Source organism: Neofelis nebulosa, chromosome 4, assembly GCF_028018385.1.
Source record: "Neofelis nebulosa isolate mNeoNeb1 chromosome 4, mNeoNeb1.pri, whole genome shotgun sequence".
Classification (NCBI taxonomy): domain Eukaryota; kingdom Metazoa; phylum Chordata; class Mammalia; order Carnivora; family Felidae; genus Neofelis; species Neofelis nebulosa.
The window spans coordinates 116,065,637-116,089,654 of record NC_080785.1 but is presented as its reverse complement, the minus strand read 5'-3'; the positions used below and the strand labels follow the sequence as shown (position 1 = coordinate 116,089,654).

General features: G+C 41.5%; 1 protein-coding gene across 3 annotated transcripts in view; it reads left to right on the top strand.

Moving 5' to 3' along the window:
• Positions 1-24,018, top strand: part of TSEN2 (tRNA splicing endonuclease subunit 2) — a 49,421-nt gene that overhangs the window by 7,659 nt on the left and 17,744 nt on the right. For all 3 annotated transcript variants that reach the window (XM_058725957.1, XM_058725956.1, XM_058725958.1), the window contains 3 exons: positions 7,186-7,222; positions 14,802-15,333; positions 16,505-16,582. In XM_058725957.1, the coding sequence (XP_058581940.1) occupies positions 7,186-7,222; positions 14,802-15,333; positions 16,505-16,582 (647 nt within the window). The remainder of the gene's footprint in view (positions 1-7,185; positions 7,223-14,801; positions 15,334-16,504; positions 16,583-24,018) is intronic.

The following is a 24,018-nucleotide window of genomic DNA, read 5'->3' as shown; positions in this document are numbered from 1 at the left end:
ATCTGAAAGTTTGACAGTATTCTCCTTGGTAAGGCCCTGAGAAATATTCTCACACATTGCTGATGGGAATGCAGGTGGTCCAGCTATTACAAGGGGAATTTGGCAATGCCTAACAAAATTATATATACATTTGCTTTTTTTTTTTTTAAGTTTATTTATTTTGAGAGAGAGAGAACAAGTGGTGGAGGGCCGGAGAGAGAAGGAGAAAGAATTCCAAGCAGGCTCTGCACTGTCAACGCAAAGCCCAAGAACGGCTGGAACTCACCAACCGCAAGGTCATGACCTGAGCCGAGATCAAAAGTCAGATGCTGGACTAACTCAGTCACCCAGGCGCCTCTATATACATTTGCTTTTTCCCCTAGTCCTCCTCTCCCCCTAACCACTGGTAACCTTAATATGTTTTCTGTGTCTGTGAGGTTGCCCGTTCTAGATATTTATGTAAGTGGAATCATACATTTTGAAGCCTTTTGTGTCTTTTACTTAAGATGTTTTCAAGATTCATCCCCGTGTAGTATGCATCAGAACTTCATCCTGAATAATATTCCATTTTATGGATATATCATGTTTTGTTTATCCATACATCCAGAGATGGACATTTGGGTTGTTCCCACTTTAGGGCTGTTGTGAGTAGTGCCACTGTGAACATTCATATACAAGTGTTTGTGTGGACATATATTTTCATTTCTCCTAGGTACATACCTAGGAGTGAACTTGCTGGGTCATATGATAATTGTATTTTAATTTTTTTAGGTAATGTCAAACTGTTTTCCTTAACACCTACCCCATGTCACATTCCCACCAGCAATGCACAAAATTTCTAATGTCTCTACTTCCTGTTTTTTGGCTTTTGATTTTTTGGTGTTTTATTTTGTTTATGATAGCCATCTCAGTGTGAAGTGGTAAAAGTTTTTAATATTCATGAAGTCCAGTTTATCTTTTTTTTTTTTTTTCTTTCATTGCCTCTGGTTTTGGTAGCATATTTAGGAAACCATTGCCAAATCCAAGCTTATGCAGATTTCCCCCTGTATTTTCTTCTAAGAGTTTTATAATTTCAGCTCTTAAATGTAGGTCTCTGATCCATTTTGAGTTAATTTTTGTGTCTGATGTAAGGTAGAGTTCCAGCTTCAATGTTGTGCCCATGGATATCCAGTTGTCCCAGTATATGCATTTACTTTTAACCCAGCAATTCCATTTCTAGGAATTTATTTAAAAGATACACTGGCAAATATGTGAAAAGAAATAGCACAAGGCTATTCACTGCCGTGCTTTTTCTTACATTAAAAGACTGGAAACAATCCAGATACCCATTAGGAGGGGACCAGTCATTAAACTGTACTGCATTCGTATAATAAAGTGCTGTGGAGCTGAGCTGAGAATACAGAGATGTATTCCTAAGTGAAGACAGCAGAGTAAAAGGGAGTCTGCATAGTATGTTATGGTTTTTCTGGAGGTGGGTGGATATAAATATATTTTTTAAATTTAAGGAAGGATATACCACAGATTCTTTTTCTTTTTTAATTTTTTTTTATTTTACATGCAAATTAGTTAGCATATAGTGCAACAATGATTTCAGGAGTAGATTCCTTAATGCCGCTTACCCATTTAGCCCATCACCCCTCTCACAACCCCTCCCGTAACCCTCTGTTTGTTCTCCATATTTAAGAGTCTCTTGTTTTGTCCCCCTCCCTGTTTTTATATTATTTTTGCTTCCCTTCCCTTGTGTTCATCTGTTCTGTGTCTTAAAGTCCTCATATGAGTGAAGTCATATGATATTTGTCTTTCTCTGACTAATTTCGCTTAGCATAGTACCCTCTAGTTCCATCCACGTAATTGCAAATAGCAAGATTTCATTCTTTCTGATTGCTGAGTAATACTCCATTGTGTATATATATACCACATCTTCTTTATCCATTCATCCATCAATGGACATTTGGGCTCTTTCCATACTTTGGCTATTGTTGATAGTGCTGTTATAAACATGGGGGGGCATATGCCCCTTCCAGACAGCATCCCTGTATCCCTTGGATAAATGCCTAGTAGTGCAATTGCTGGGCCATAGGGTAACTCTATTTTTAGTTTCTTGAGGAACCTCCATACTGTTTTCCAGAGTGGCTGCCCCAGTTTGCATTCCCACCAGTAGTGCAAGAGAGATCCTCCTTCTCCGCATCCTCATCAACATCTGTTGTTGCCTGAGTTGTTAATGTTAGCCATTCTGACAGGAGTGAGGTGGTATCTCATTGTGGCTTTGGTCTGTATTTGAGCATTTTTCATGTGTCAGTTGGCCATTTGGATGTCTTCTTTGGAGAAGTGTCTATTCATGTCTCTTGCCCAGTTTTCACTGGATCATTTGTTTTTTGGGTGTTGGGTTTGATAAGTCCTTTATAGATTTTGGACTAACCCTTTATCTGACATGTCATTTGCAAATACCTTCTCCCATTCTATCGGTTGCCTTTTAGTTTTGCTGATTGTTTCCTTTGCTGTGCAGAAGCTTTTTATTTTGATGAGGTCCCCGTAGTTCATTTTTGCTTTTGTTTCCCTTGCCTCTGGAGACGTGTTGAGTAAGAAGTTGCTGTGGCCAAGATGAAAGAGGTTTTTGCCTCCTTTCTTCTCGAGGATTTTGATGGCTTCTTGTCTTACATTGAGGTCTTTCATCCATTTTGAGTCTATTTTTGTGTATGGTGTAAGAAAGTGGTCCAGGTTCATTCTTCTGCATGTCACTGTCCAATTTTCCCAGCACCACTTGCTGAAGAGACTGTTTTTATTTCTTTCCTGCTTTGTCAAAGATTAGTTGGCCATACTTTGTGGGTCCATTTCTGGGTTCTCTATTCTGTTCCATTGATCTGAGTGTTCTTGTGCCAGTACCTTACTGTCTTGATGATTACAGCTTTGTAGTATAGCTTGAAGTCTAGGATTGTGATGCCTCTGGCTTTGGTTTTCTTTTTCAAGATTGCTTTGGCTATTCGGGGTCTTTTCTGGTTCCATACAAATTTTAGGATTATTTGTTCTAGCTCTGTGAAGAATACTGGTGTTACTTTGATAGGGATTGCATTGAATATGTAGATTGCTTTGGGTAGTATCGACATTTTAACAATATTTGTTTTTCCTACCCAGGAGTATGGACTGTTCTTATATTTTTTTGTGCCTTCTTCAATTTCTTTTGTAAGCTTTCTATAGTTTTCAGCATATAGATTTGTCACCTCTTTGGTTAGATTTATTCCTAGGTATTTTATGGTTTTTGGTGCTCCACAAAGCATCTTCACTGAAAGTGCCCCATGCATACCTACAGAAAGGGTTGGTGAAGTAACTTTCATGGCAGTGTTGGTTCTGGGTGTGGACCTGTGAGTTCTGGGCTCTAGTTCTAGCTCTGGGAATCTGGCTGGCTGAACCTTTCCGCCTACAATGTTACATACTGGTCACCTGATGGTGTGGGTTTTAGTCCTCATCTTCCTTCACCCTGACTTTGGGCAAGTCATTTCTCCTTACCCAAACTCAAGCCTTCACCCCAGCGCGTTAGAGGCTTGGAATAGAGGATAATCAATCGGCTGTTAAAAGCCTAGGAAAGTGGGGCGCCTGGGTGGCGCAGTCGGTTAAGCGTCCGACTTCAGCCAGGTCACGATCTCGCGGTCCGTGAGTTCGAGCCCCGCGTCAGGCTCTGGGCTGATGGCTCGGAGCCTGGAGCCTGTTTCCGCTTCTGTGTCTCCCTCTCTCTCTGCCCCTCCCCCGTTCATGCTCTGTCTCTCTCTGTCCCAAAAATAAATAAAAAACGTTGAAAAAAAAAAAAAAAAAAAAAGCCTAGGAAAGTGAGTTCACAGACTCCTACCTCCTTAGGAATTTCAGTTTGCTGTGTCATGACCTCCCTCTTCTGGTAATTTAACATGTAACTATTTAGCAAGTTTTACTGACAGCCTTCCATGTGCCAAGCGCTAGAGATAAACAGGTAAAAAAGCAAATCCCCTCTCCTTGAGATACAGTCTAATTGAGGGCACAGACCAGAAATGATGGATTCTAACCCTAGCTGACATATGACCAAGTGAAGGATGATAAAAGGACTGATTAACTTTGCCTGAGAAGATTAGGAAGAAACACCAAGGAGGAGGAGCTGGGCTCTGAAGAATGAGTAAGAGTTCACCAAACAGACTGGGGGAAACAGGCAGGGGAAGCCATGCAGAGGCTGAGAGGGAGCAAATGCATGGCAGGTCCATGGAATGGCAGGCAGCCCGAGGTGGCAACAGGGCCACAAGTAGAAGAGAGTGGACAGAGAGGGTAGAAGATGAGGCTAAAGCCAGAATCTGAAGAATCTCCTAAAATGAATATTTGAGATTTACTCCTTCAGGGTGGCCCACAAACTTAATTTTTGCTTCCCTGGCATAAATTCATTTCCTTCAAATTTCCATTACTGTCTGAAACTTAGTTCCTACATAGATCAGGAACAGGTTCTCAATTATTAAGATCATTACACTATTTGAAAACTTTCTAGGTTTCTGGCCAAATGTTAGTAACTGCTGAAGCTGGATGGCGGGTATAGGCAAGGTCCTCATGCTGTTTTTTCCACTTTCCTTTCTCTCTTTTCGAAACACTAATTATGAAAAAAAAATTCTGAGACATACAAAAGTAAAGAGAATAGTAGAATAAATTCCCATGTTCTCACCCATCAGCTTTAATAATTAACTCATGGCCAGTCTCGCTTCATCTGTTCTGCTCACTCTCCCAGTCCCCAGGTTATTTTGAAAAAGATCCCTCACATCCTATCACAGCATCTCTAAGTGGTTCATTATGTATTTCTATAATGATTCTTTTTGAAAAATCTAACGGCTTAAAAAAAAAACAAAGTGGGGCACCTGGGTGGCTCAGTCAGTTAAGCATCCGACTTTGGCTCAGGTCATTATCTCACAGTCCGTGAGTTCAAGCCCCAAGTTGGGCTCTGTGCTGACAGCTCAGAGCCTGGAGCCTGCTTCAGATTCTGTGTCTCCCTCTCTCTCTGCTCCTCCCCTGCTCATGCTCTGTCTCTGTCTCTGTCTCAAAAATAAATAAAAACATTAAAAAAAATTTTTTTTTAAAGTATTTTAAAAAAAGGGACGCCTGGCTGGCTCAGTAGGTGGAGCATGCAAGTTTTCATCTTGGGGTCATGAGTTCAAGCCCCATGTTGGGCATAAAGCTTACTTAAAAAAAAATTATAATATTAAAAGAACCCAAAACATAATTGTAGTACCATTATCACTTTTAAAAATTAATATTAATTCCTTAGCCTCATCCAAAATCTATGCATCATCTCAATTTCTTTCTTTTTTGGAGACTGACTCAAAATCCATCTAGGGCCCATACACTGCAACTGACTGAGATACCTGAAGTTGATTTTAACATATGTTTCCCTGCCATGATTTTTTTCCTGGTGGTTCATTTGTTGAAGCAATGGATCTTCTGTCCTACACAACTTACCCCTGGTCTGTTCTCAGATGATTACATCCTTATTGTGCTGTTAACATGGTGCTCAACAAAGGAGGTCACAGGCCCAGTGCGGTCCTTCATCTGCTTGTGGACAGTCCAAGAAGGGCTTGCACCAACCTTTAAGCAACCGACTCACTCAGCACATTGCTTAGTTCAGCTCACCTTGTTTCCACAGTCAGATTTTCATAGAGCAGGAAGCCGTAGGTAAATAACTAAATACCATGTCATCTATATCCATTCTGGTGCAAAGGACTTACCTTGTGACACTTGAGTACTCTGAGCAACACTGGCTTAATAAATACACTCTTTGACACTGTTTCCTATGAATTGGTGGAGTTAGAGGCTTAATTGGATTCAGGCTCAAGTTTGGGGGCAGCCTATCTCATGGGTGGTCCTGTGTGTTTCCTTACAAGACAAAAAATGTCTTCTTGTCTCCTTGTATGTCATCAGCACTGTTGGTGATCATGCTTTAATAGAGGATGCAAAACGGTGATATTCGAATCCTATTATTCCTTCTTTGTTTAGTGGTGAGAATGTTCTATAAAGAGAAACCCCTCACTACTTGGTTACCCTGAGAGCCAGATCATGTTTACCAATTTCCAAAATGATGAATCCTCCACAGTAAACAGTGAATTTCTTCTGGCATGTGTTAGTATATACCAGTATAAATTAAAAGATGCAAGCATTTTGGGGGATACTATTACCAATGACTGGATTTTAAAACAAATTGTAGTATTATTCTTATTGACGCTCGAATGTTTCCATGTTTGGCCAGCAGAGTCTCTTTTGAAATAAGCGTAGCAGTTTTTGATAAGCTTCCTTGCTTCCTGGTGTAAGTTGTTTCATGTAAAAAATCGTGGCTCTCAATCATTAATCATAATTAATCATTTAGTTTTTTACACAATATGCTACCACCTATGAAATAACTGCTAAGGGGTGCCTGTGTGGCTCAGTTGATTAAGTGTCCGACTTGGGCTCAGGTCATGATCTCACAGTTCATGAGTTTAAGCCCCGCGTTGGGCTCTGTGCTGATAGCTCAGAGCCTGGAGCCTGCTTCAGACTCTGTGTCTCCCTTCTCTCTGCCCCACCTCTGCCCCTGCTCACACTCTGTCTCTCTCTCTCTCTCTCTGAAAAATAAACATTTAAAAAATTTTTAAAAAACTGCTGAAAGCAATGTGAAGGTTATTTTGCCACTCTTCCTTTCTTTAAAGTATAGGGCAGGTTGATTGCACTGACGGCACCAACTTTAAGCTGTATTACAAAAAAAATTTAAAAATTAAATAAAAAAATAAAAATAAAAAAAATAAAATAAAAGATGCTTTGTGGAGCACTGGACAATAGCGATAAAGTGCGCAGCTTTAGGGCCTTGATGTTCTCATCCAAAAGTAGAGGGCATGTACATTGAGAGGTGGCATAGAGGAGGCAGATTATCAAGCCTCTAATCCTAAACACATGCCACTGCTGCTGAGCTGCAAGGTTGAGTTGAGCAGGATTTCAGGGTCACATCTGAGCACAGCAAGAGCACCGTGATCTGTCAGCATCCCCCAGGGGTTGGGTTCACAGAGGGATGGCTAATGAGGCACGTGTTTGCCATTGCTGGTTGGGCAGGATTAGTGAACCTGTTAGATGTGCGATTTGGGGCTTCTTAAAATTGTCTTTGTCTTTGTTGCATTTTCAGTGGTTTTTTTTCCTTAAGGAAAAAAATTTGTCTGAACTAACAGAACGTCTTTGTTGTTACAGATATGAAGACAGACATGCCTATAATCACGTCAGAAAAGTAAGTCATGATGGCCTTGGCCAGAACTACAACTTAAATCAGATCTGTTTGTAGATAACCTTTTCCACTGTGGTATAGTCCATGGCTTTTTTTTTTTTCTTTTTGGTAGTGTATGTGTCCTTGAAAATTATGTCTGAACTTATTGTGGATCAAATTGAATTTGAAATGTATTGTTTACTTTTTTAAATAATCCTAAACCAAATATTTTGCCCTTCTAATTCCTTCCAAATTATGAACAATTACCCTGTAATGTATATGTCTTTAAGTGCTAAGATGCATACACTTACACACTTAGATCTAAAATTGGCCTCCTGCCCTGTCTTCTTTCCTTGCTCTACACTTGCAGGGTGACAGAAACGCTTTCACAGAGACTTCCTCATCTACTCACACAGCCACAATTCCTTCCTCTAGCTTTTCTTTACACTCTTCCCATTTCCCCCAAACTTTTCTCCCTGACCCCCCCTAACACATGCACTGCCTAGCTATCACTATACATCCCACGATCCAGCCTACATACCACTCTCCTAGAGGTTCTTTCCTCACCACCACCCCACCCTTGGTTGAGGTCATTCCTCTGGCTCCCATGCAGTCTGCCTTGGCGTCCCTCCCTGTGCCGTCCATCACATACCTGGATTGAGACTATCGGTTCCGGAGAGCAGAGACCATGCCGGATTCCTCCCTTCAGCCCCAACACTTAGTGGTCCCTTGGTAGGATTTTGTTGACTCAATATTCATGCATTTAAATCTTCATTGAGGGGCATCTAGGTAGCTCAGTCAGTTAGGCATCCAACTCTTGATTTCAGCTCAGGTCATAATCTCATGATTCATGAGTGTGTGCCCTGTGCTGGGCTCTGTGCTGACAGCTCAGAGCTTGGAGTCTGCTTGGGATCATTTGTCTCCCCCCAACCCCCACCCCTGCCCTGCTCACACACATGAGTACTTTCTTTCTCTCTCTCAAAAACAAACAAACTTGATAGATAGATAGATAGATAGATAGATAGATAGATAGATAGATAAAGGCACCTGGGTAGCTCAGTTGGCTGAGTGTCCAACTTCAGCTCAGGTGATGTTCTCACAGTTCATGAGTTCGAGCCCCACATCAGGCTGTCTGTTGTCATCACAGAGCCCACTTCAGATCTTCTGTCCCCCTTTCCCTCTCTACCTCTCTCCTGTTTACACTCTGTCTCTCAAAAATAAACATCAAAAAAAATTTAGGGGTGCCTGTGTGGCTCAGTCGTTTAAGCATCTGACTCTTGATTTCAGCTTGGGTCATGATCTCATGGTTTGTGAGTTCAAGCCCCACATCAGGCCCCCTGCTGACTCTGGCTCAAGCTTGCACTCTGTCTCAAAGTAAATAAATTTTAAAATATATATATAAGAATTGTACTAATAAATAAATACTTAAAAAACATGTAAATAAATAAATCCTCAGCATCCTTGAAGGGCAACTCAAAGTGCACCTCTTCTGTAAGCCTCCTAAAAATATCCATGCCCACGATGATGTTTCATCTTGCTTCTAGCACATACTGGCAGAATCTGACAGCTCCTTTTTGGTTTCGTGCTCGGTAACCCCATGGCCAGAGGAGTGGCCAGGAGGCAGTGATACCAGGGAGATCTCAGTGGCTGCTCTGGCTATAACTGCAGGCAGGGGCTAGATGTCAGGTTCTAGTCCATGGGAGGGGCCTGCTAAGGACCCAGCAGAGCCCCCATCCCAGGAGTAGAGCCCCCATCCCAGTAGTAGCTGGCAGAAAAGCCGCAGTCAACATAAGACTCAGAAACAGAGCAGAAGCCTGACCCTCAGAACTGGATCCGGATCATGCTGGCAGTGAACATGGCATGGCATCAAGCCATTTTGAGTATGTGAGGTTCTGGATGGGGGGAGATTGCCACCTGCCTGGGGTTCTCCCTTCATAAGCTCTGTAGTAATAACGTTCCAAGGATTTTATTGATCCTTGTAGTAGTTTCCTAGAGCTGCCATAACAAAGTACCACAAGCTCGGTGGCTTAAAAGAGCAGAAATGTATTCTCATACTTCTGGAGACCAGAAGTCCAAGATCAAGGTGTCACCTGGGGTGTGCTCTCTCGGAAGACTCTAGAGGATGATCCTTCCATCTTCCGTGTCTGGCCTTAGCTTCTGGTGGTAGCCAGCAATCTTTGGCCTTCTTTAACTTGAAGATGCATCCCTCCAGGTTCTTCCTTTATTTTCGCGTGGAGGTCCCCTTGTGTCTGTCTCTGTGTCTGTGTCCAAATTTCCTTCTTCCTTCAAGGATACCACTCAGTACCACTTCATCATAACTTGGTTACATCTGCGAAGGCCCTGTTTCCAGAGAAGGTCACATTCACAGGTGCCAGGGGCTAGGATTTAACCATATCTGACAACTCTGTCAGAAAATTATGCCCCCTTATCAATACTTGATTCATTATTTGGCCGTAATAATTACAGTCACAATCTAAATATTAAAAAAATACTAAATATTAGAAAAATGGCTTATTTTTATATTTTAGGTTAATTTTCCAGTTTAAATACTTGTTATAATTGTTTCTTTACTATTCCCTCTGAAACTCTGATCCATTTCTTTTTTTTTTTTTTTTTTTTTTAACATTTATTTATTTTTGAGACAGAGAGAGACAGAGCATGAACAGGGGAGGAGCAGAGAGAGAGGGAGACACAGAATCTGAAACAGACTCCAGGCTCTGAGCTGTCAGCATAGAGCCCGACGCAGGGCTCGAACTCACGGACCGTGAGATCATGACCTGAGCCGAAGTCGGACGCTCAACCGACTGAGCCACCCAGGTGCCCCTCTGATCCATTTCTCAAGTGCATTCACTCTGATTGGCCTTTACCTTCCGTGAAATCCTTTCTGGAGATGGGGATCAGGGCCTTCAGATAATGCCCAAGGGGACTGAAGTATGTTGGTTGTGTCCTTGAAGGACTAGCCCTGAGAGGGGTGCTGGTCTCCCCTCCTCTTTTGTGGTCCTTTATTCAGCCAGCATTTACTGCAGGTGCCTGTGTGTCAGGCATTGGCTAGGTGCTGCAGATAGAAGAGGAGGAAAAGATTCCGTCCCTGTTCTCAAGGGATTCAGTCTAGTGGGAGAGGAAGAGAGGTAAGCAATTGCACTCTTCTGTGATAAATATGGTGATGTATTACCATCACCATTGTCATGGTCAGTGGGTACTGGTTGCTCCAGTAGTGCTGGTTCCCAGTCTGTATGCTTTACCTGACATCTCAGTTCATCTTCTCAAGAAGCCTTTGAGGTAGATGTACTTATTTCTGTCTCATACATGGGGAACCTAGAAACAGCTTGTCTGAGATTATGTCAGCTCAGACCAGGCAGTTGAGCTCCAGAGCCTCTGAGGAATTGACACATAGAACAGTACCGTAGTTGTACATGCTGGTGTTTCTTGGGTATACTCCACATACGAGGTACTCTACTATCTCTGAAGTCCTCACATCACCCCTGGAGGTAGGTCCTGTTGTTATCTGACAGGTGAGGAAGTGGAACCCGAGGAGGTTACGTAACTTGCTCAAGGGTAGTACTTAGACCTAAGCACACTGACTCAAAACCATTTTGCTGTGATCTTCCAGTAATAAATAGGCATTAATCAATAGGCGGTGGAGGAGGGTGTTCCATGCTAAAGAAAGAGGTGTGTTCAAAGAAATAGAAACAGAAAAAGCAGAGGTGTATTCACATGGTACACCATTTTCTGTAGTCTGGTGTCCCTAAACTGAGTCTGCTTTTCCCTAGCCTCATTGTTGCTTCTAATCATAGCTACCACCTTTTCCTCCTGCCGGTCTGCACCTTATGTTTCCTGACTTTTACTTTTCACTTTTTTCTTCCTGCGGCCTCTCCAGCAGTGTTTGGGGGTAATCGCAGCAGGATTTGGCTTTTTAAGGTATTGCCAGCCAATGAGCCGACACCTGCTCTGTGACTCATAGGCCATATGTCTTAGTCATTTCTGTATCTGGCTGTTTTCATCACCAGTCTTACTCAGAGGCTTTCTTCCACATGCTTTTGCAGCCACTGTCTCACTTGAGCTTTCATAAATGAACATCTGAGGTCATTATGAGGCAGGAATGCAGGTGTGATTCTGGCCTCTTGCAGAAGAGCAAAGAGACAGAGAGCCTAAGTGGCTTAGCTCGGAATCACACAAAAGAACCAACTGCAGAACCCAGATCTAGTGCAGGGCTTGTCCCCACATGGCTGTCCCTGCTCTCAAAGAGCAGTTAATTAAGGTGTACATTTCCATTCATTAAAAATGTTATTTGTGGGGTGCGTGAGTGGCTCAGTCGGTTAAGCACCCAACTTCAGCTCAGGTCATGATCTCATGGTTCATGGGTTCAAGCCCCACATCAGGCTCTGTGCTGACAGGTCAGAGCCTGGAGCCTGCTTCAGGTTCTGTGTCTCCCTCTCTCTCTGTCCCTCCATCACTTGTGCTCTGTCTCTCTCAAAAAATAAACATTAAATGAAATTTTTTTAATGTTATTTGTATTTCTTAATGTAATGTGAGTCAAAATGGTTTTATTTTTTTCATATTTATTTTTGAGAGAGACAGAGCATGAACAGGGGAGGGGCAGGGAGAGAGGGAGACACAGAACCCGAAGCAGGCTCCAGTCTCTGACCTGTCAGCACAGAGCCCGACACAGGGCTTGAACTCACGAACTGCGAGATCATGACCTGAGCTAAAGTCAGACATTTAACCGACTGAGCTACCCAGGCACCCCAAAATGATTTTTTTTTTTAAATAAATGCGCCTCCATGAGGTAAGTGCAGTTAGTCCTGGTTTAAAGATGAGGAACTGGGCCTTACCACGGTTGTGTAGCTGGTACAAGAACATAATGGAATGAGAGTTTGAACCCATATTTGCCTTGACCACCGTACTGCAGAGAGCAGAGCAGTGGCCTGTGTGTGCTCTCTCTCTCAGTTAGAGATCTTTTGTTCAGAGGGGCAATTGCTGAACCTTTCTTTCAGTGATTCTTCCACATATTTTGAGTCAAGGAATTTGATGAACGTTGTGGATCCCTTCCCAGAAAAGTACACATTGACACAAAAATTTGTGTTCAGATAAAGGAGATTCATAGACCACGAAGCTGATAAAGCCATTGCTGTAGGTGGTATGAAAAGCAAAGATTCTTTTTCGGTCTCTTGAATGAAAGTTCTTTTAACTGCTTGTAACCGTGGCCATGCTCTCCATGCAGGCGAGAAGACACCCTGCTGTTGTATGAGCAGCTACATTTTTTTTATTCTGATCATTAAAAGTAATACATAACAGGGGCGCCTGGGTGGCGCAGTCGGTTAAGCGTCCGACTTCAGCCAGGTCACGATCTCGCGGTCCGTGAGTTCGAGCCCCGCGTCAGGCTCTGGGCCGATGGCTCGGAGCCTGGAGCCTGTTTCCGATTCTGTGTCTCCCTCTCTCTCTGCCCCTCCCCCGTTCATGCTCTGTCTCTCTCTGTCCCAAAAATAAATAAAAAATGTTGAAAAAAAAAAAAAATTTAAAAGTAATACATAACACCCTTTATGTGGTTACCCCATTTTCTGGGTGGGGGAACAAGCATAGAGAAGTTAAGTAATTGACTTTGTCAAACAATTACAAGTGACGAAGTCAGGCTGAATGTAAAATGTGCAATACAGAGCTCATGCATGTAATCGCGATGTCACCCTGCTTCTCAGGTGTGAAAATAGCTTTGCTAGGTTTTAACCTTTAAATCTAAGATACAATTCCCAATATGTAGGAAGGCATGTTCATCCCCATGTAGGATAAACAGGGTGTGGACAGCTGGGAGATTCTTCTGATGGGTCAGGGTTAAGCAGCCACAAATCTCTTAAATATAACAGCCCGCTTCCTTGTTCAATTGCGTGTGAGATGTAGCAGTTTATGACATATTCAGCTATCCTTACACAAAGCAAAATACTCAAGGTGAAGAGTAAAATTACCTGTCTTTCAACAAACCATGCCTTCTTAAGTGCTATCAGGCTAACAGCTGTAGAGGCAGAAAGTTGCCTTTAGCCCTTTTGATGATGAGATTTTCCAGTATGTCGGTCTGAGCCCACACGGAAGTGTTCCAGTGGCGTTGTCATGTGGTGACATCTCACTGGGACAGAACCCTGTTGTCTTACCTATGACTTTATGTAACTTGGGAAATGTTTGGGGGTTGCCTTTACATTTGAGGAACTAAGCAGGTATTTCCTCACCAAAATATGCTTCAGAAATTATTCTGAGAAAAAGGGCCCTTCCTGCTAGGATGCTTGGCTATATGTATAGCACCATAATCATTTCTTTTCCTATGTAGTGGAAACCTTAGTAGGTACTATGAAAACTATTTATTAAATTCTCATTTTGGAGCTCTCGGGTGGCTCAGTCAGTTAAGCATCTGACTCCTAATTTGGGCTCAGGTCATGATCACGTAGTTCGTGAGTTTGAGCCCCATGTCAGGCTCTGCACTGACAGTGCGAAGCCTGCTTGGGATTCTTTCTCTACTTCTGTCTCTGTGCACTCTCTCTCTCAAAATAAATAAATAAACTTAAAATCCTCATTTTTCACTCTGATACTGAACAAAAGCTCTTTACATTGTGAGTGGGATATTTTTCAGAAAATATTGTGATATCCAAAATTGAGAATAATGTAAAAGAAATCCTGACAGATGACTCCCTATTCTCTTTATATTTACCTAAATCATTTGGCCTACCAGTTTTAAATTACATAAATTTTCATACTTCATTAAACTAGGGTCAATTTTTTTTTTCAAATTGAGAAAAATAGGGGCGCCTGGGTGGTTCAGTCTTTTGAGCATCCAACTCTTGATTTTGGCTCACATGATGATCCCAGGGTCGTGGGATCGAGCCCCATGTTGAGCTCCATGCTGAGCAAGGAGCCTGCTTGAGATCTCTCCCTCCCCCCCCCCCCTCTCTCTCTCTCTCTCCCCCCCCCTCCTTCTCCCTCTCTCCCTTCTCCTTGTCCCCCTGTTTCCACTCACACACTCGCTCACTCTCTTTCTCAAATAAAAAAAATTATTCGAAAACCAAAAAGTTAAATGAAGCTCTAATAATAAAAACAAAAATAACACGTGCTTATTAGAAATAATTAGAATAAGAAAGCACAAAAAAATTATAAAGAAAACATTTGCCTATGGCCTGCCACTGAGAAAAACTGCTATAAACATTTCAGCATACTGCCTACCCATCTTTTTTGCATGCTGTGTTGTCTTTTGAATATTGAAATTCAAGTGTTACTTCATATGTGGAACTTGAGACACTTAAGAGAGTACCATGAAGGAAAGGAAGGGGAAAAAATTGTTTCAAAGAGAGAGGGAAGGAGGCAAACCATAAGAGACTCTTAAATACAGAGGACAAACTGAGGGTTGATGAGTGGGGTGGGTGCAGGGGAGAGGGGAAAATGGGAGATGGGCATTGAGGAGGGCATTTGTTGGGATGAGCACTGGGTGTTGTATTTAAACAATGAATCATGAGAATCTACCCCCAAAACCAAGTGCACATTGTATATACTGTATGTTAGCCAACTTGACAATAAATTAAAAAAAAAAAAAAATTCAAGTGTTACTGACATTATTTCCCTTTTGCAGATATCAGCGTAGTATAGAATGGGCCACAAAGCTCATGCAAAGACAGGGGCAGGATGAGAGTACAGTGCACAGAATCCTCAAGGATTACACAAAACCACTCGAGCATCCTGGTATAAAAAGGAATGAAGAATTTCAATGGCATGATGAGCTGAATTCTGAAACCATTCCCAAAATGGAAGGTATTGCAGATAGAGAGGAACTTTCTGTGATGAATGGGGGCTCGGAAAAGTCACTAGACCTGGAGGGTCCTAATGAGCAATCAGACCACCTACAAGAGAGCTCAGGGCCTGACCCACTGACTCCAGATGGCTTGGATGAACACTTGGTAGAGGTTGCCACACTGCAGCACTGCCCCCCACCCCACGTTCATTGCAGCAAAGATGTTCTCCCCCGGCGTGACACTCAACCTGGGGACAGGAGTCCCCAAGTGGATCTCATCTGTGCCAGAGAGAGAGGGCCCAGTGATGAGTATGTGCTGGTAGAGGAAGATGTGTATCATGTGAGCGAGAAGGAATGTGCCCCACGTGAGGAAGTGAGTATAACTGGCCTTTGACAACATGGGTTCAAACTGTATGGATCCACTTATACATGGATTTTTTTTTTTTATATACAGTACAATAAATGTATTTTGTATATGATTTTCTTAATAACATTTTATTTTCTCTAGCTTACTTTATTGTACGAATACAGCATATAATACTTAAATATGCCTTAATGAGCTGTGTATGTTATTGGTAAGGTTTCCATTCAACAGTAGGTTATTAGTAGTTAGGTTTTGGGGGAGTCAAAAGTGATAACAGCTTTTCTATTACAGGACGTCAGCACCCTCAGCCCTGCATTGTTCAAGAAGAAAATCATTCACTTCCTCCAGAACCATCTATTTCTGGTCCATAGCAGATATGGGATGACCAGGGTGTCCCTTACTCGGAACTGGTAGCAGGCCCATATTAAGTACTCAGGGCATGTGAGAGGTGGTGAGACAGTCAGAATCTGCAGGCACTGCATCCCAGCCCTGGTGGCTCAGTAGTTACGAGGGCTGTTTCTACTAAAACTTCAAGTCTGTGAATAACTTAATTTTTTTTTTAATGTATAAATTAAAGCAGCTGCAATAATATTCTTTCCCTTGGGTGGGATAAAAAGAAGTGTTGTGGTAAGTACATGTAGTCTTGAGTCTGGCTGTAGCAGAGGGTCTCGGGTATGGAAGTCAGCCAGCATAGGAGAAGCAATGGGAAGCAGACCCAGAGTCACTTCAATGATGGATGCACAGTCAGAGACAGGTGCCCTGAAATGGTCTATAATAGCTAAAAATGAGAAAATCTAATGGCTAAGTAGTACGTGAAACACCATTTGAAGAAGTGCTATCTACGCTTCAGAATGAGATGGTGAAGTCTAAGAACCTAGGCACACACTTGTGAGGTACAGGTCGGTGAAAAGAAGGACATAAAACAGACCAACAAAAGGATCACAATTGTGGGAAAAATTCTTGGGGAAAAAAGAAATAAATGAAAATGTTAGTTGTAGAAAACCTAAAACTTATTTTTCTACATAATAATAATAAAAATCTATATTTTTAACAGTATTAAGCCAATAAATGTGAATTGGGAAATTTATAAGAAGCATGTTTGTTTTAAAATGCAATCTGCTCTGTGTAACATGTAGTCCTTCCATTTGTTCTCTATGTATTTTCTTTCTTCTGTCTTCAGTTGGCACCAAAAAAGAGATTAATATGCAGAAGAAATCCATATCGGATCTTGGAGTATTTGCAACTTAGCCTAGAAGAGGTATGTTTCCTGCATGTTATTTTTTCAGCTCTTGGTCTCAGGGCCTGGGCAACCTGTAAATGCAGCCCACCTATAAATGCAATTCTGTCTGTAATTCAGCAAGTGAGTATTCAGTAACTGAATGTTATAAATCGGTCTTGAAATGACCATAGGCAGCTTCCAAAGTAGGCCTGCCTAAGTTTCACTCCTTAGCCTTCCTTTCATCAAGTCTAAGATTTTGGGGGTGGGGGACTTCCCTATATCATGAGATACTGTTTATGTACCATACCATTCACCCATTTAAAGTGTACAGTTCAGGGGTGCCTGGGTAGCTCAGTTGGCTAAGCCCCTGACTCTTGATCTTGATTCAGGTCATGGTCTTGCAGTTTGTGGGATCAAGCCCCCACATCGGGCTCTGCGCTGACATCACTAACAAGCCTGCTTGGGATTCTCTCTCCCTTCCTCCATATTCTAGATAGATAGATAGATAGATAGATAGATAGATAGATAGATAGATAGATAGAGTGTACAGTTCAGTGGTTTTCAGTATATTTGTGGAGTTTCGCCAGCTTTTAATAAGCTATGATGCATGCTTTAAGTCATGTAATGACTGCTAATTACATAAGTGGATTCTAGATATCTCCTTCTGTAGGATTACTAATACATGTTCTCTTAATGGAATAGCTGCATTCCCAAAAGTTGGCTTAAAAGTGACTCACTAAAACTTGCATCTGGGGCACCTGGGTGGCTCAGTCGGTCAAGCGTCCAACTTCAGCTCAGGTCATGATCTAGCAGTCTGTGAGTTCAATCCCTGTGTCAGGCTCTGTGCTGACAGCTCAGAGCCTGGAGCCTGCTTCGGATTCTGGGTCTCCCTCACTCTCTCTCTCTGCCCTCCCCTGCTCACACTCTGTTTTGCTCTCTCTCAAAAATAAACATTAAAAAAAATTTTTTTAAGTGCATCATAAATTTTTCCTCTGATTTAAAGTTCCTCTATGCTGTGTTCACCTGTTGTTCAGTCCCTCTTTGTTTGCTTATGTTTATACTGTTCACAGAAGTGTCCTTTCTGCCCTGGAAGATAGCACCCGTTCCTCGCACCCATGTGCCTCTTCCCCAAGAGCTCTCCTGCCTGTCTTGGGTAGCCTCAGCAGTGTCTAGCACCATTCCCAGGAAATGTGTGTTGAATGCATCCACATTGGTAACTTCATAGACATGTCCACAGAGAAATGATTGTGTCTCCATATTCTCTTGATTTCCTTGTCTGTACTTCCTTCCACACAGTGAAGCCAAAGGTACAGCCTTATGGACCAGGAAAGGATTTTTGGAATTATTTACTTCATCTCATTTTATATGAGATAGCTTAGTCTGTTGTCAAAAACAATAGCCACTAGGCACATGTGACTATTCTATTAAACTAATTAAAATGGAGCAAAATGCAGAATTCTGTTTCTCAGTTGCGCCAGCTACATTTCACACACTCAGCAGCTGCTTGTGGATGTAGCAACTGTATTGGATAGCACAGGTGTAGAACATCATCATCACAGAAAGTTCTGGACAGCACTGTGGATACCCATTCTCTAAGGGCTTGAGCTCTCTGGTCCTTGATTTCTTCTCTGTAAAATGAGGGTTATATAGCATCTCATTCATAAGATGTTCTGGGAATTAACTACTGCTTGTGATGGGTTCAGCACAGTGCCTGATATATAGTAAAATGCTCAGTAAGTGTTACCGCATGCTATTCTTGTCATTATCATCATTATTAAGTTATTAAATTACTTGTAAATTATAATTAAATTACTTATAAAAGCTAGTTGGAATCTTTTCTTTTGCAGTCAATTTTGCAAAAATTTTCACTGGGTACTTCCTGTGTGCCAGGCACTGAGCTTAGTAGTAACAATACAGAAATAAACAGACTATGACTCTGGTTCTAAAGGTAGCCCAGAAATAATTACATTCAGTGCAGTCTGTGGATGGTGCCAGTGTTGCTCCTCTAGTATCCTTTACCCAGGATGCTTAATAATTATGATTACTAATTATAGCTGGGAAGACTTTACAAGGTCGGTAGTATCCGTGGAGGTTAAAGAATAAATGGGGGATTGCCATTTGGACACTGGACAGCATGGGCTCTTTCTTGCAGCTCAGTCCTGGATGGCAATACAGGATGGCTAGACTGTGGAGGACACATCTATAAGTATCTACCAGGAGTCTGTCTCTCTACCGGGTGGCACCAGGGCACTGCAGACAGCTGTGTCAGGGAAGGGTGAGGACCATAACAAGCATCAATAGGAGGGTGGGCCGGATAGTTGAGGCCAGGAGGAGCCAGGCAGTGTCTCTGCCCTGGGAGGCAGCAGCAGTAGGCAGAGAGCATTAGGTGTCAGCTCACTGTCCCAGTAGGTGACCACTTGTATTCCGTTCGGTGCTTTTTACAAGAAAAGGGGCTGCTATCCACTGCTGTCTCCCAAACACTCCCTGAAGAAAAGCAAGAGTGTTGGGAGGTAGGTGAGGTTGCTCTGTGTTCTTGGAAGCTGCTTGGTTCCAGAGGACATTCCAGAGAGGTGTTACAGTTTTCAGGGAGCGTGCAGTGACACCTAGCTCTGCTTCTCAGTTCTGTTTTGGCAGATTTCCTATGAATGAATCACCCATGTTTGGTGCACCACTCTGTAGTTTAATGTGTTTCCATAAATGTCCTCAGGAACACGGGCGGCCCTTCTGTGGTGATTCAGAGGAGTTCTTTTTAGGGATTGAGAATGGTAATACCACAGCTGACTTAAAGATCTGCCTCTTAGAGATCTGTTACTGAGAACTGTTTTTCTGTTATAATGCTTTGGGCTCTAACTAGATTTAGTGATGTGACATTAAATCCTCATTAAACTCTTCCCTCCATTTTGCTCTGATAGTAAAAACTTACTAATGAGATCTCAAGGGACATACTCGCTCCCTCCCCTGACTTCCCCAGTCTGCTGATGATTTAATTCCAAGTAAAGCCAACTCAACTGAATTAAGATCCACTCCATCTGTAATAAGTACCTAAGAGCAGTTTGTGTACGTTCATAAAAGCCGTTTATTTAGGCCAGTAAATATTAATGAGGCATTGGTTTCATCAGTTCTTAGAGAAACACTTGTTGACTGATAATGGAAAGTTTCTAAGGAACTTAAATTCTAACACATACCAGGAAGGAGTCTCTTGCTTAGCAAACAGAGGATTGAAATTTTCCAGGCTGTAATATCTAAATCGTTCCTTAAAAAGGAGGGAAAACGAAAATGAATTGAGCAGGTAGGTGCTTTGTGTAGCCTTTAAAATTTGTATAAGATTTAATCTCATTAAATCTTTTTTTTTAGTCCAATAATCATTGTATTTATTTTTTTAAATATGAAATTTATTCTCAAATTGATTTCCATACAACACCCAGTGCTCATCCCAACAGGTGCCCTCCTCAATACCCATCATCCACCCTCCCCTCCCTCCCACCCCCCATCAGCCCTCAGTTTGTTCCCAGTTTTTAAGAGTCTCTTATGTTTTGGCTCCCTCCCTCTCTAACCTTTTTTTTTTTCTTCCCCTCCCCCATGGGCTTCTGTTAAGTTTCTCAGGATCCACATAAGAGTGAAAACATACAGTATCTGTATTTCTCTGTATGACTTACTTCACTTAGCATAACACTCTCACCACGTTCCTACAAAAGGCCATATTTCATTCTTCCTCATTGCCAAGTAGTATTCCATTGTGTATATAAACCACAGTTTCTTTATCCATTCATCAGTTGATGGACATTTAGGCTCTTTCCATAATTTGGCTATTGTTTGAAAGTGCTGCTGTAAACATTGGGGTACAAGTGCCCCTTTGCATCAGCACTCCTGTATCCCTTGGGTCAATTCCTACCAGTGCTATTGCTGGGTCATAGGGTAGATCTATTTTTAATTTTTTGAGGAACCTCCACACTGTTTTCCAGAGCAGCTGCACCAGTTTGCATTCCCACCAACAGTGCAAGAGGGTTCCCGTTTCTCCACATCCTCACCAGCATCTATAGTCTCCTGATTTGTTCATTTTAGCCACTCTGACTGGCATGAGGTGGTATCTGAGTGTGGTTTTGATTTGTATTTCCCTGATGAGGAGCGACGTTGAGCATCTTTTCATGTGTCAGTTGGCCATCTGGATGTCTTCTTTGGAAAAGTGTCTGCTCGTGTCTTTTGCCCATTTCTTCACTGGATCATTTGTTTTTTGGGTGTTGAGTTGGATAAGTCCTTTATAGATTTTGGATACTAACCCTTTATCTGACATGTCATTTGCAAGTATCTTCTCCCATTCCATCAGTTGCCTTTTAGTTTTGTTGCTTGTTTCCTTTGCTATGCAGAAGCTTTTTATCTTGATAAGGTCCTGATAGTTCACTTTTGGTTTTGTTTCCCTTGCCTTGGGAGACATGTCAAGTAAGAAGTTGCTGTGGCCGAGGTCAAAGAGGTTGCTGCCTGTGTTCCCTGGGATTTAGATGGTTTCCTTTGTTATATTTAGGTCTTTCATCCATTTTGAGTTATTTTATTTTATTTTTAATGTTTACTCATTTAAAAAAAATTTTTTTAATGTTTATTTACTTTTGAGAGAGAGAGAAACAGCGTGCGAGTGGAGGAGGGGCAGAGAGAAGGAGATGCAGAATCTGAAGCAGGCTCCAGGCTCTGAGCTGTCAGCACAGAGCCCAACGCGGGACTTGAACCCACGAACCGCAAGACCATGACCTGAGCCAAAGTCAGACACTTAACTGACTGAGCCACCCAGGCACTCCAATATTTACTCATTTTTTGAGAGAGAAACAGAGTGTGAGCAGGGGAGGGAAGAGACAGAGGGAGACACACAATCCGAAGCAGGCTCCAGACTCTGAGCTGTCAGCAGAGCCCAACATGGGGCACAGACTCACCAAACCATCAGCTCATGACCTGAGCTGAAGTTGGACACTTAACCAGCCAAGCCACTTAGGCGCCCCATTTTGAGTTTATTTTTGTGTATGGTGTAAGAAAGTGGTCCAGGTTCATACTTCTGCATGTTGCTGTCCAGTTTTCCCAGCACCATTTGCTGAAGAGACTGTCTTTATTCCATTGGATACTCTTTTCCTGCTTTGTCGAAGAGTAGTTGGCCATACATTTGTGAGTCCATTTCTGAGTTCTCTATTTTGTTGCATTGATCTATGTGTCTGTTTTTGTGCCAGTACCACACTGTCTTGATAATTACAGCCTTGTAATACAGCTTGAAGTCTGGAATTGTGATGCTTCCAGCTTTGATTTTCTTTTTCAACATTACTTTGGCTATTCCAGGTCTTTTCTGGTTCCATACAAATTTTAGAATTGTTTGTTCTAGCTCTGTAAAGAATGCTGGTATTATTTTGATAGGGATTGCATTGAATGCATAGATTCCTTTGGGTAGTATCAACATTTTAACAATATTTGTTCTTCCAGTCCATGATCATGGAATGTTTTTCCATGTCTTTGTGTCTTCAGTTTCTTTCATAAGATTCCTGTAGTTTTCAGCATGCAGATCTTTTACCTCTTTGGTTAGGTTTATTCCCAGGTATTTTTTGGTTTTCAGTGCCATTGTAAATGGGATCAGTTTCTTGATTTCTGTTTCTACTGCTTCATTATTGGCGTCTATAAATGCAACTGATTTCTGTACATTGATTTTATATGCTGCAACTTTGCTGAATATATGTATCAGTTTTAGCAGTTTTTTGGTGGAGTCTTTCGGTTTTCCAAAAGAGCATCATGTCATCTGTGAAGTGTGAAAGTTTAACGTCTTCCTTGCTGATTTGCTTGCTTTTTGTTTTTGTTGTCTGATTGCTGAGGCTAGGACTTCAAACACTATGTTGAACAACAATGGAGAAAGTGAACATCCCTGGCATGTTCCTGACCTTAGGGGGAAAGCTCTCAGTTTCCCCATTTGAAGATGATATTAGCTGTGGGTCTTTCGTAGGTGGCCTTTATGATTTTGAGGTATGTTCCTTCTATCCCTCCTTTCTTGAGTTTTTTTTTTTTTTTATCAAGAAAGGATGCTGTATTTTGTCAAATGCTTTCTCTGCATCTATTGAGAGGATCATGTGGTTCTTATCTTTTTTATTTTTTAACTAATGTAATGTATCACATTGATTGAATTGTGGATATTGAATCAACCATACAGCCCATCAATCCCAATTGATCATGGTGAATAATTCTTTTAATGCATTGTTGGCTTCACTTTGCTAGTATCTTGTTGAGAAGTTTTGCTTCCATATTCATCAGAGAAATTGGTCTGTAGTTCTTTTCAGTGGGGTCTTTGTCTGATTTTGGAATCAAGGTAATTCTGGCCTCATAGAATAAGTTTGGAAGTTTTCCTTCCGTTTTTGTTTTTTGAAATAGCTTCAAAAAAATAGGTATTAACTCTTCTTTAATTGTTTGGTAGAATTTCCCTGGAAAGCCATCTGGCCCTGGACTCTTGTTTGTTGGAAGATTTTTGATTACTGATTCAATTTCCTTACTGGTTATGGGTCTCTTCAAATTTTCTATTTCTTCCTGTGTCAGTTTTGGTAGTTTATATCTTTCTAGGAATTTGTCTGTTTCTTCCAGATTGCCCAATTTGTTGGGATATAATTGCTCATAATATTCTCCTATTATTGTTTGTATTTCTGCAGTGTTGGTTGTGATCTCTTCTCTTTCATTCATTATTTATTTATTTATTTGGGTCCTTTTCTTTTTGATAAATCTGGCTAGATGCTTATCAATTTTGTTAATTCTTTTGAAGAACCGGATCCTAGTTTCATTGCTCTGTTCTGTTTTTTTTTTAATTTCAATATCACTGATTTCTGCTCTAATCTTTATGATTTCCCTTTTTCTGCTTGTTTTGGGCTTTATTTGCTGTCTTTTTCCAGCTCCTTTAAGAGTAAGGTTAGGTTGTATATCTAAGACATTTCTTCCTTCTTTAGGAAGGCCTGGATTACTATAAATTTCCCTCTTATGACTGCCTTTGCTGCATCCCAGAGGTTTTGGACTGTCACGTTTTCATTTTAATTGGCTTCCATGTACTTTTTAATTTCTTTAATTTCTTAGTTAACCCATTCATTCTTTAGTAGGATGTTCTTTAGTCTCCAAGTATTCGTGGTCTTTCCAAATTTTTTCTTGTGGTTGATTTCAACTTTTATAGCGTTGTGGTCTAAAAATATGCATGATAGGATATTGATCTTTTTTACTTGTTGAGGGCTGATTTGTGACCCAGTGTGTGATCCACTCTGGAGAATGTACCATGTGTACTTGAGAAGAATGTGTATTCTGCTGCTTCAGGGTGAAATGTTCTGAATATGTCTGTTACATCCATTCGGTCCAGTGTGCCATTCAAAGCCATTGTCTCCTTTTGATTTTCTGCTTAGATGATCTGTCCATTGTTGTACATAGGGTGTTAAAGTCCCCTACTATTATGGTATTATTTATCAATGAGTTCTTTATGTTTGTGA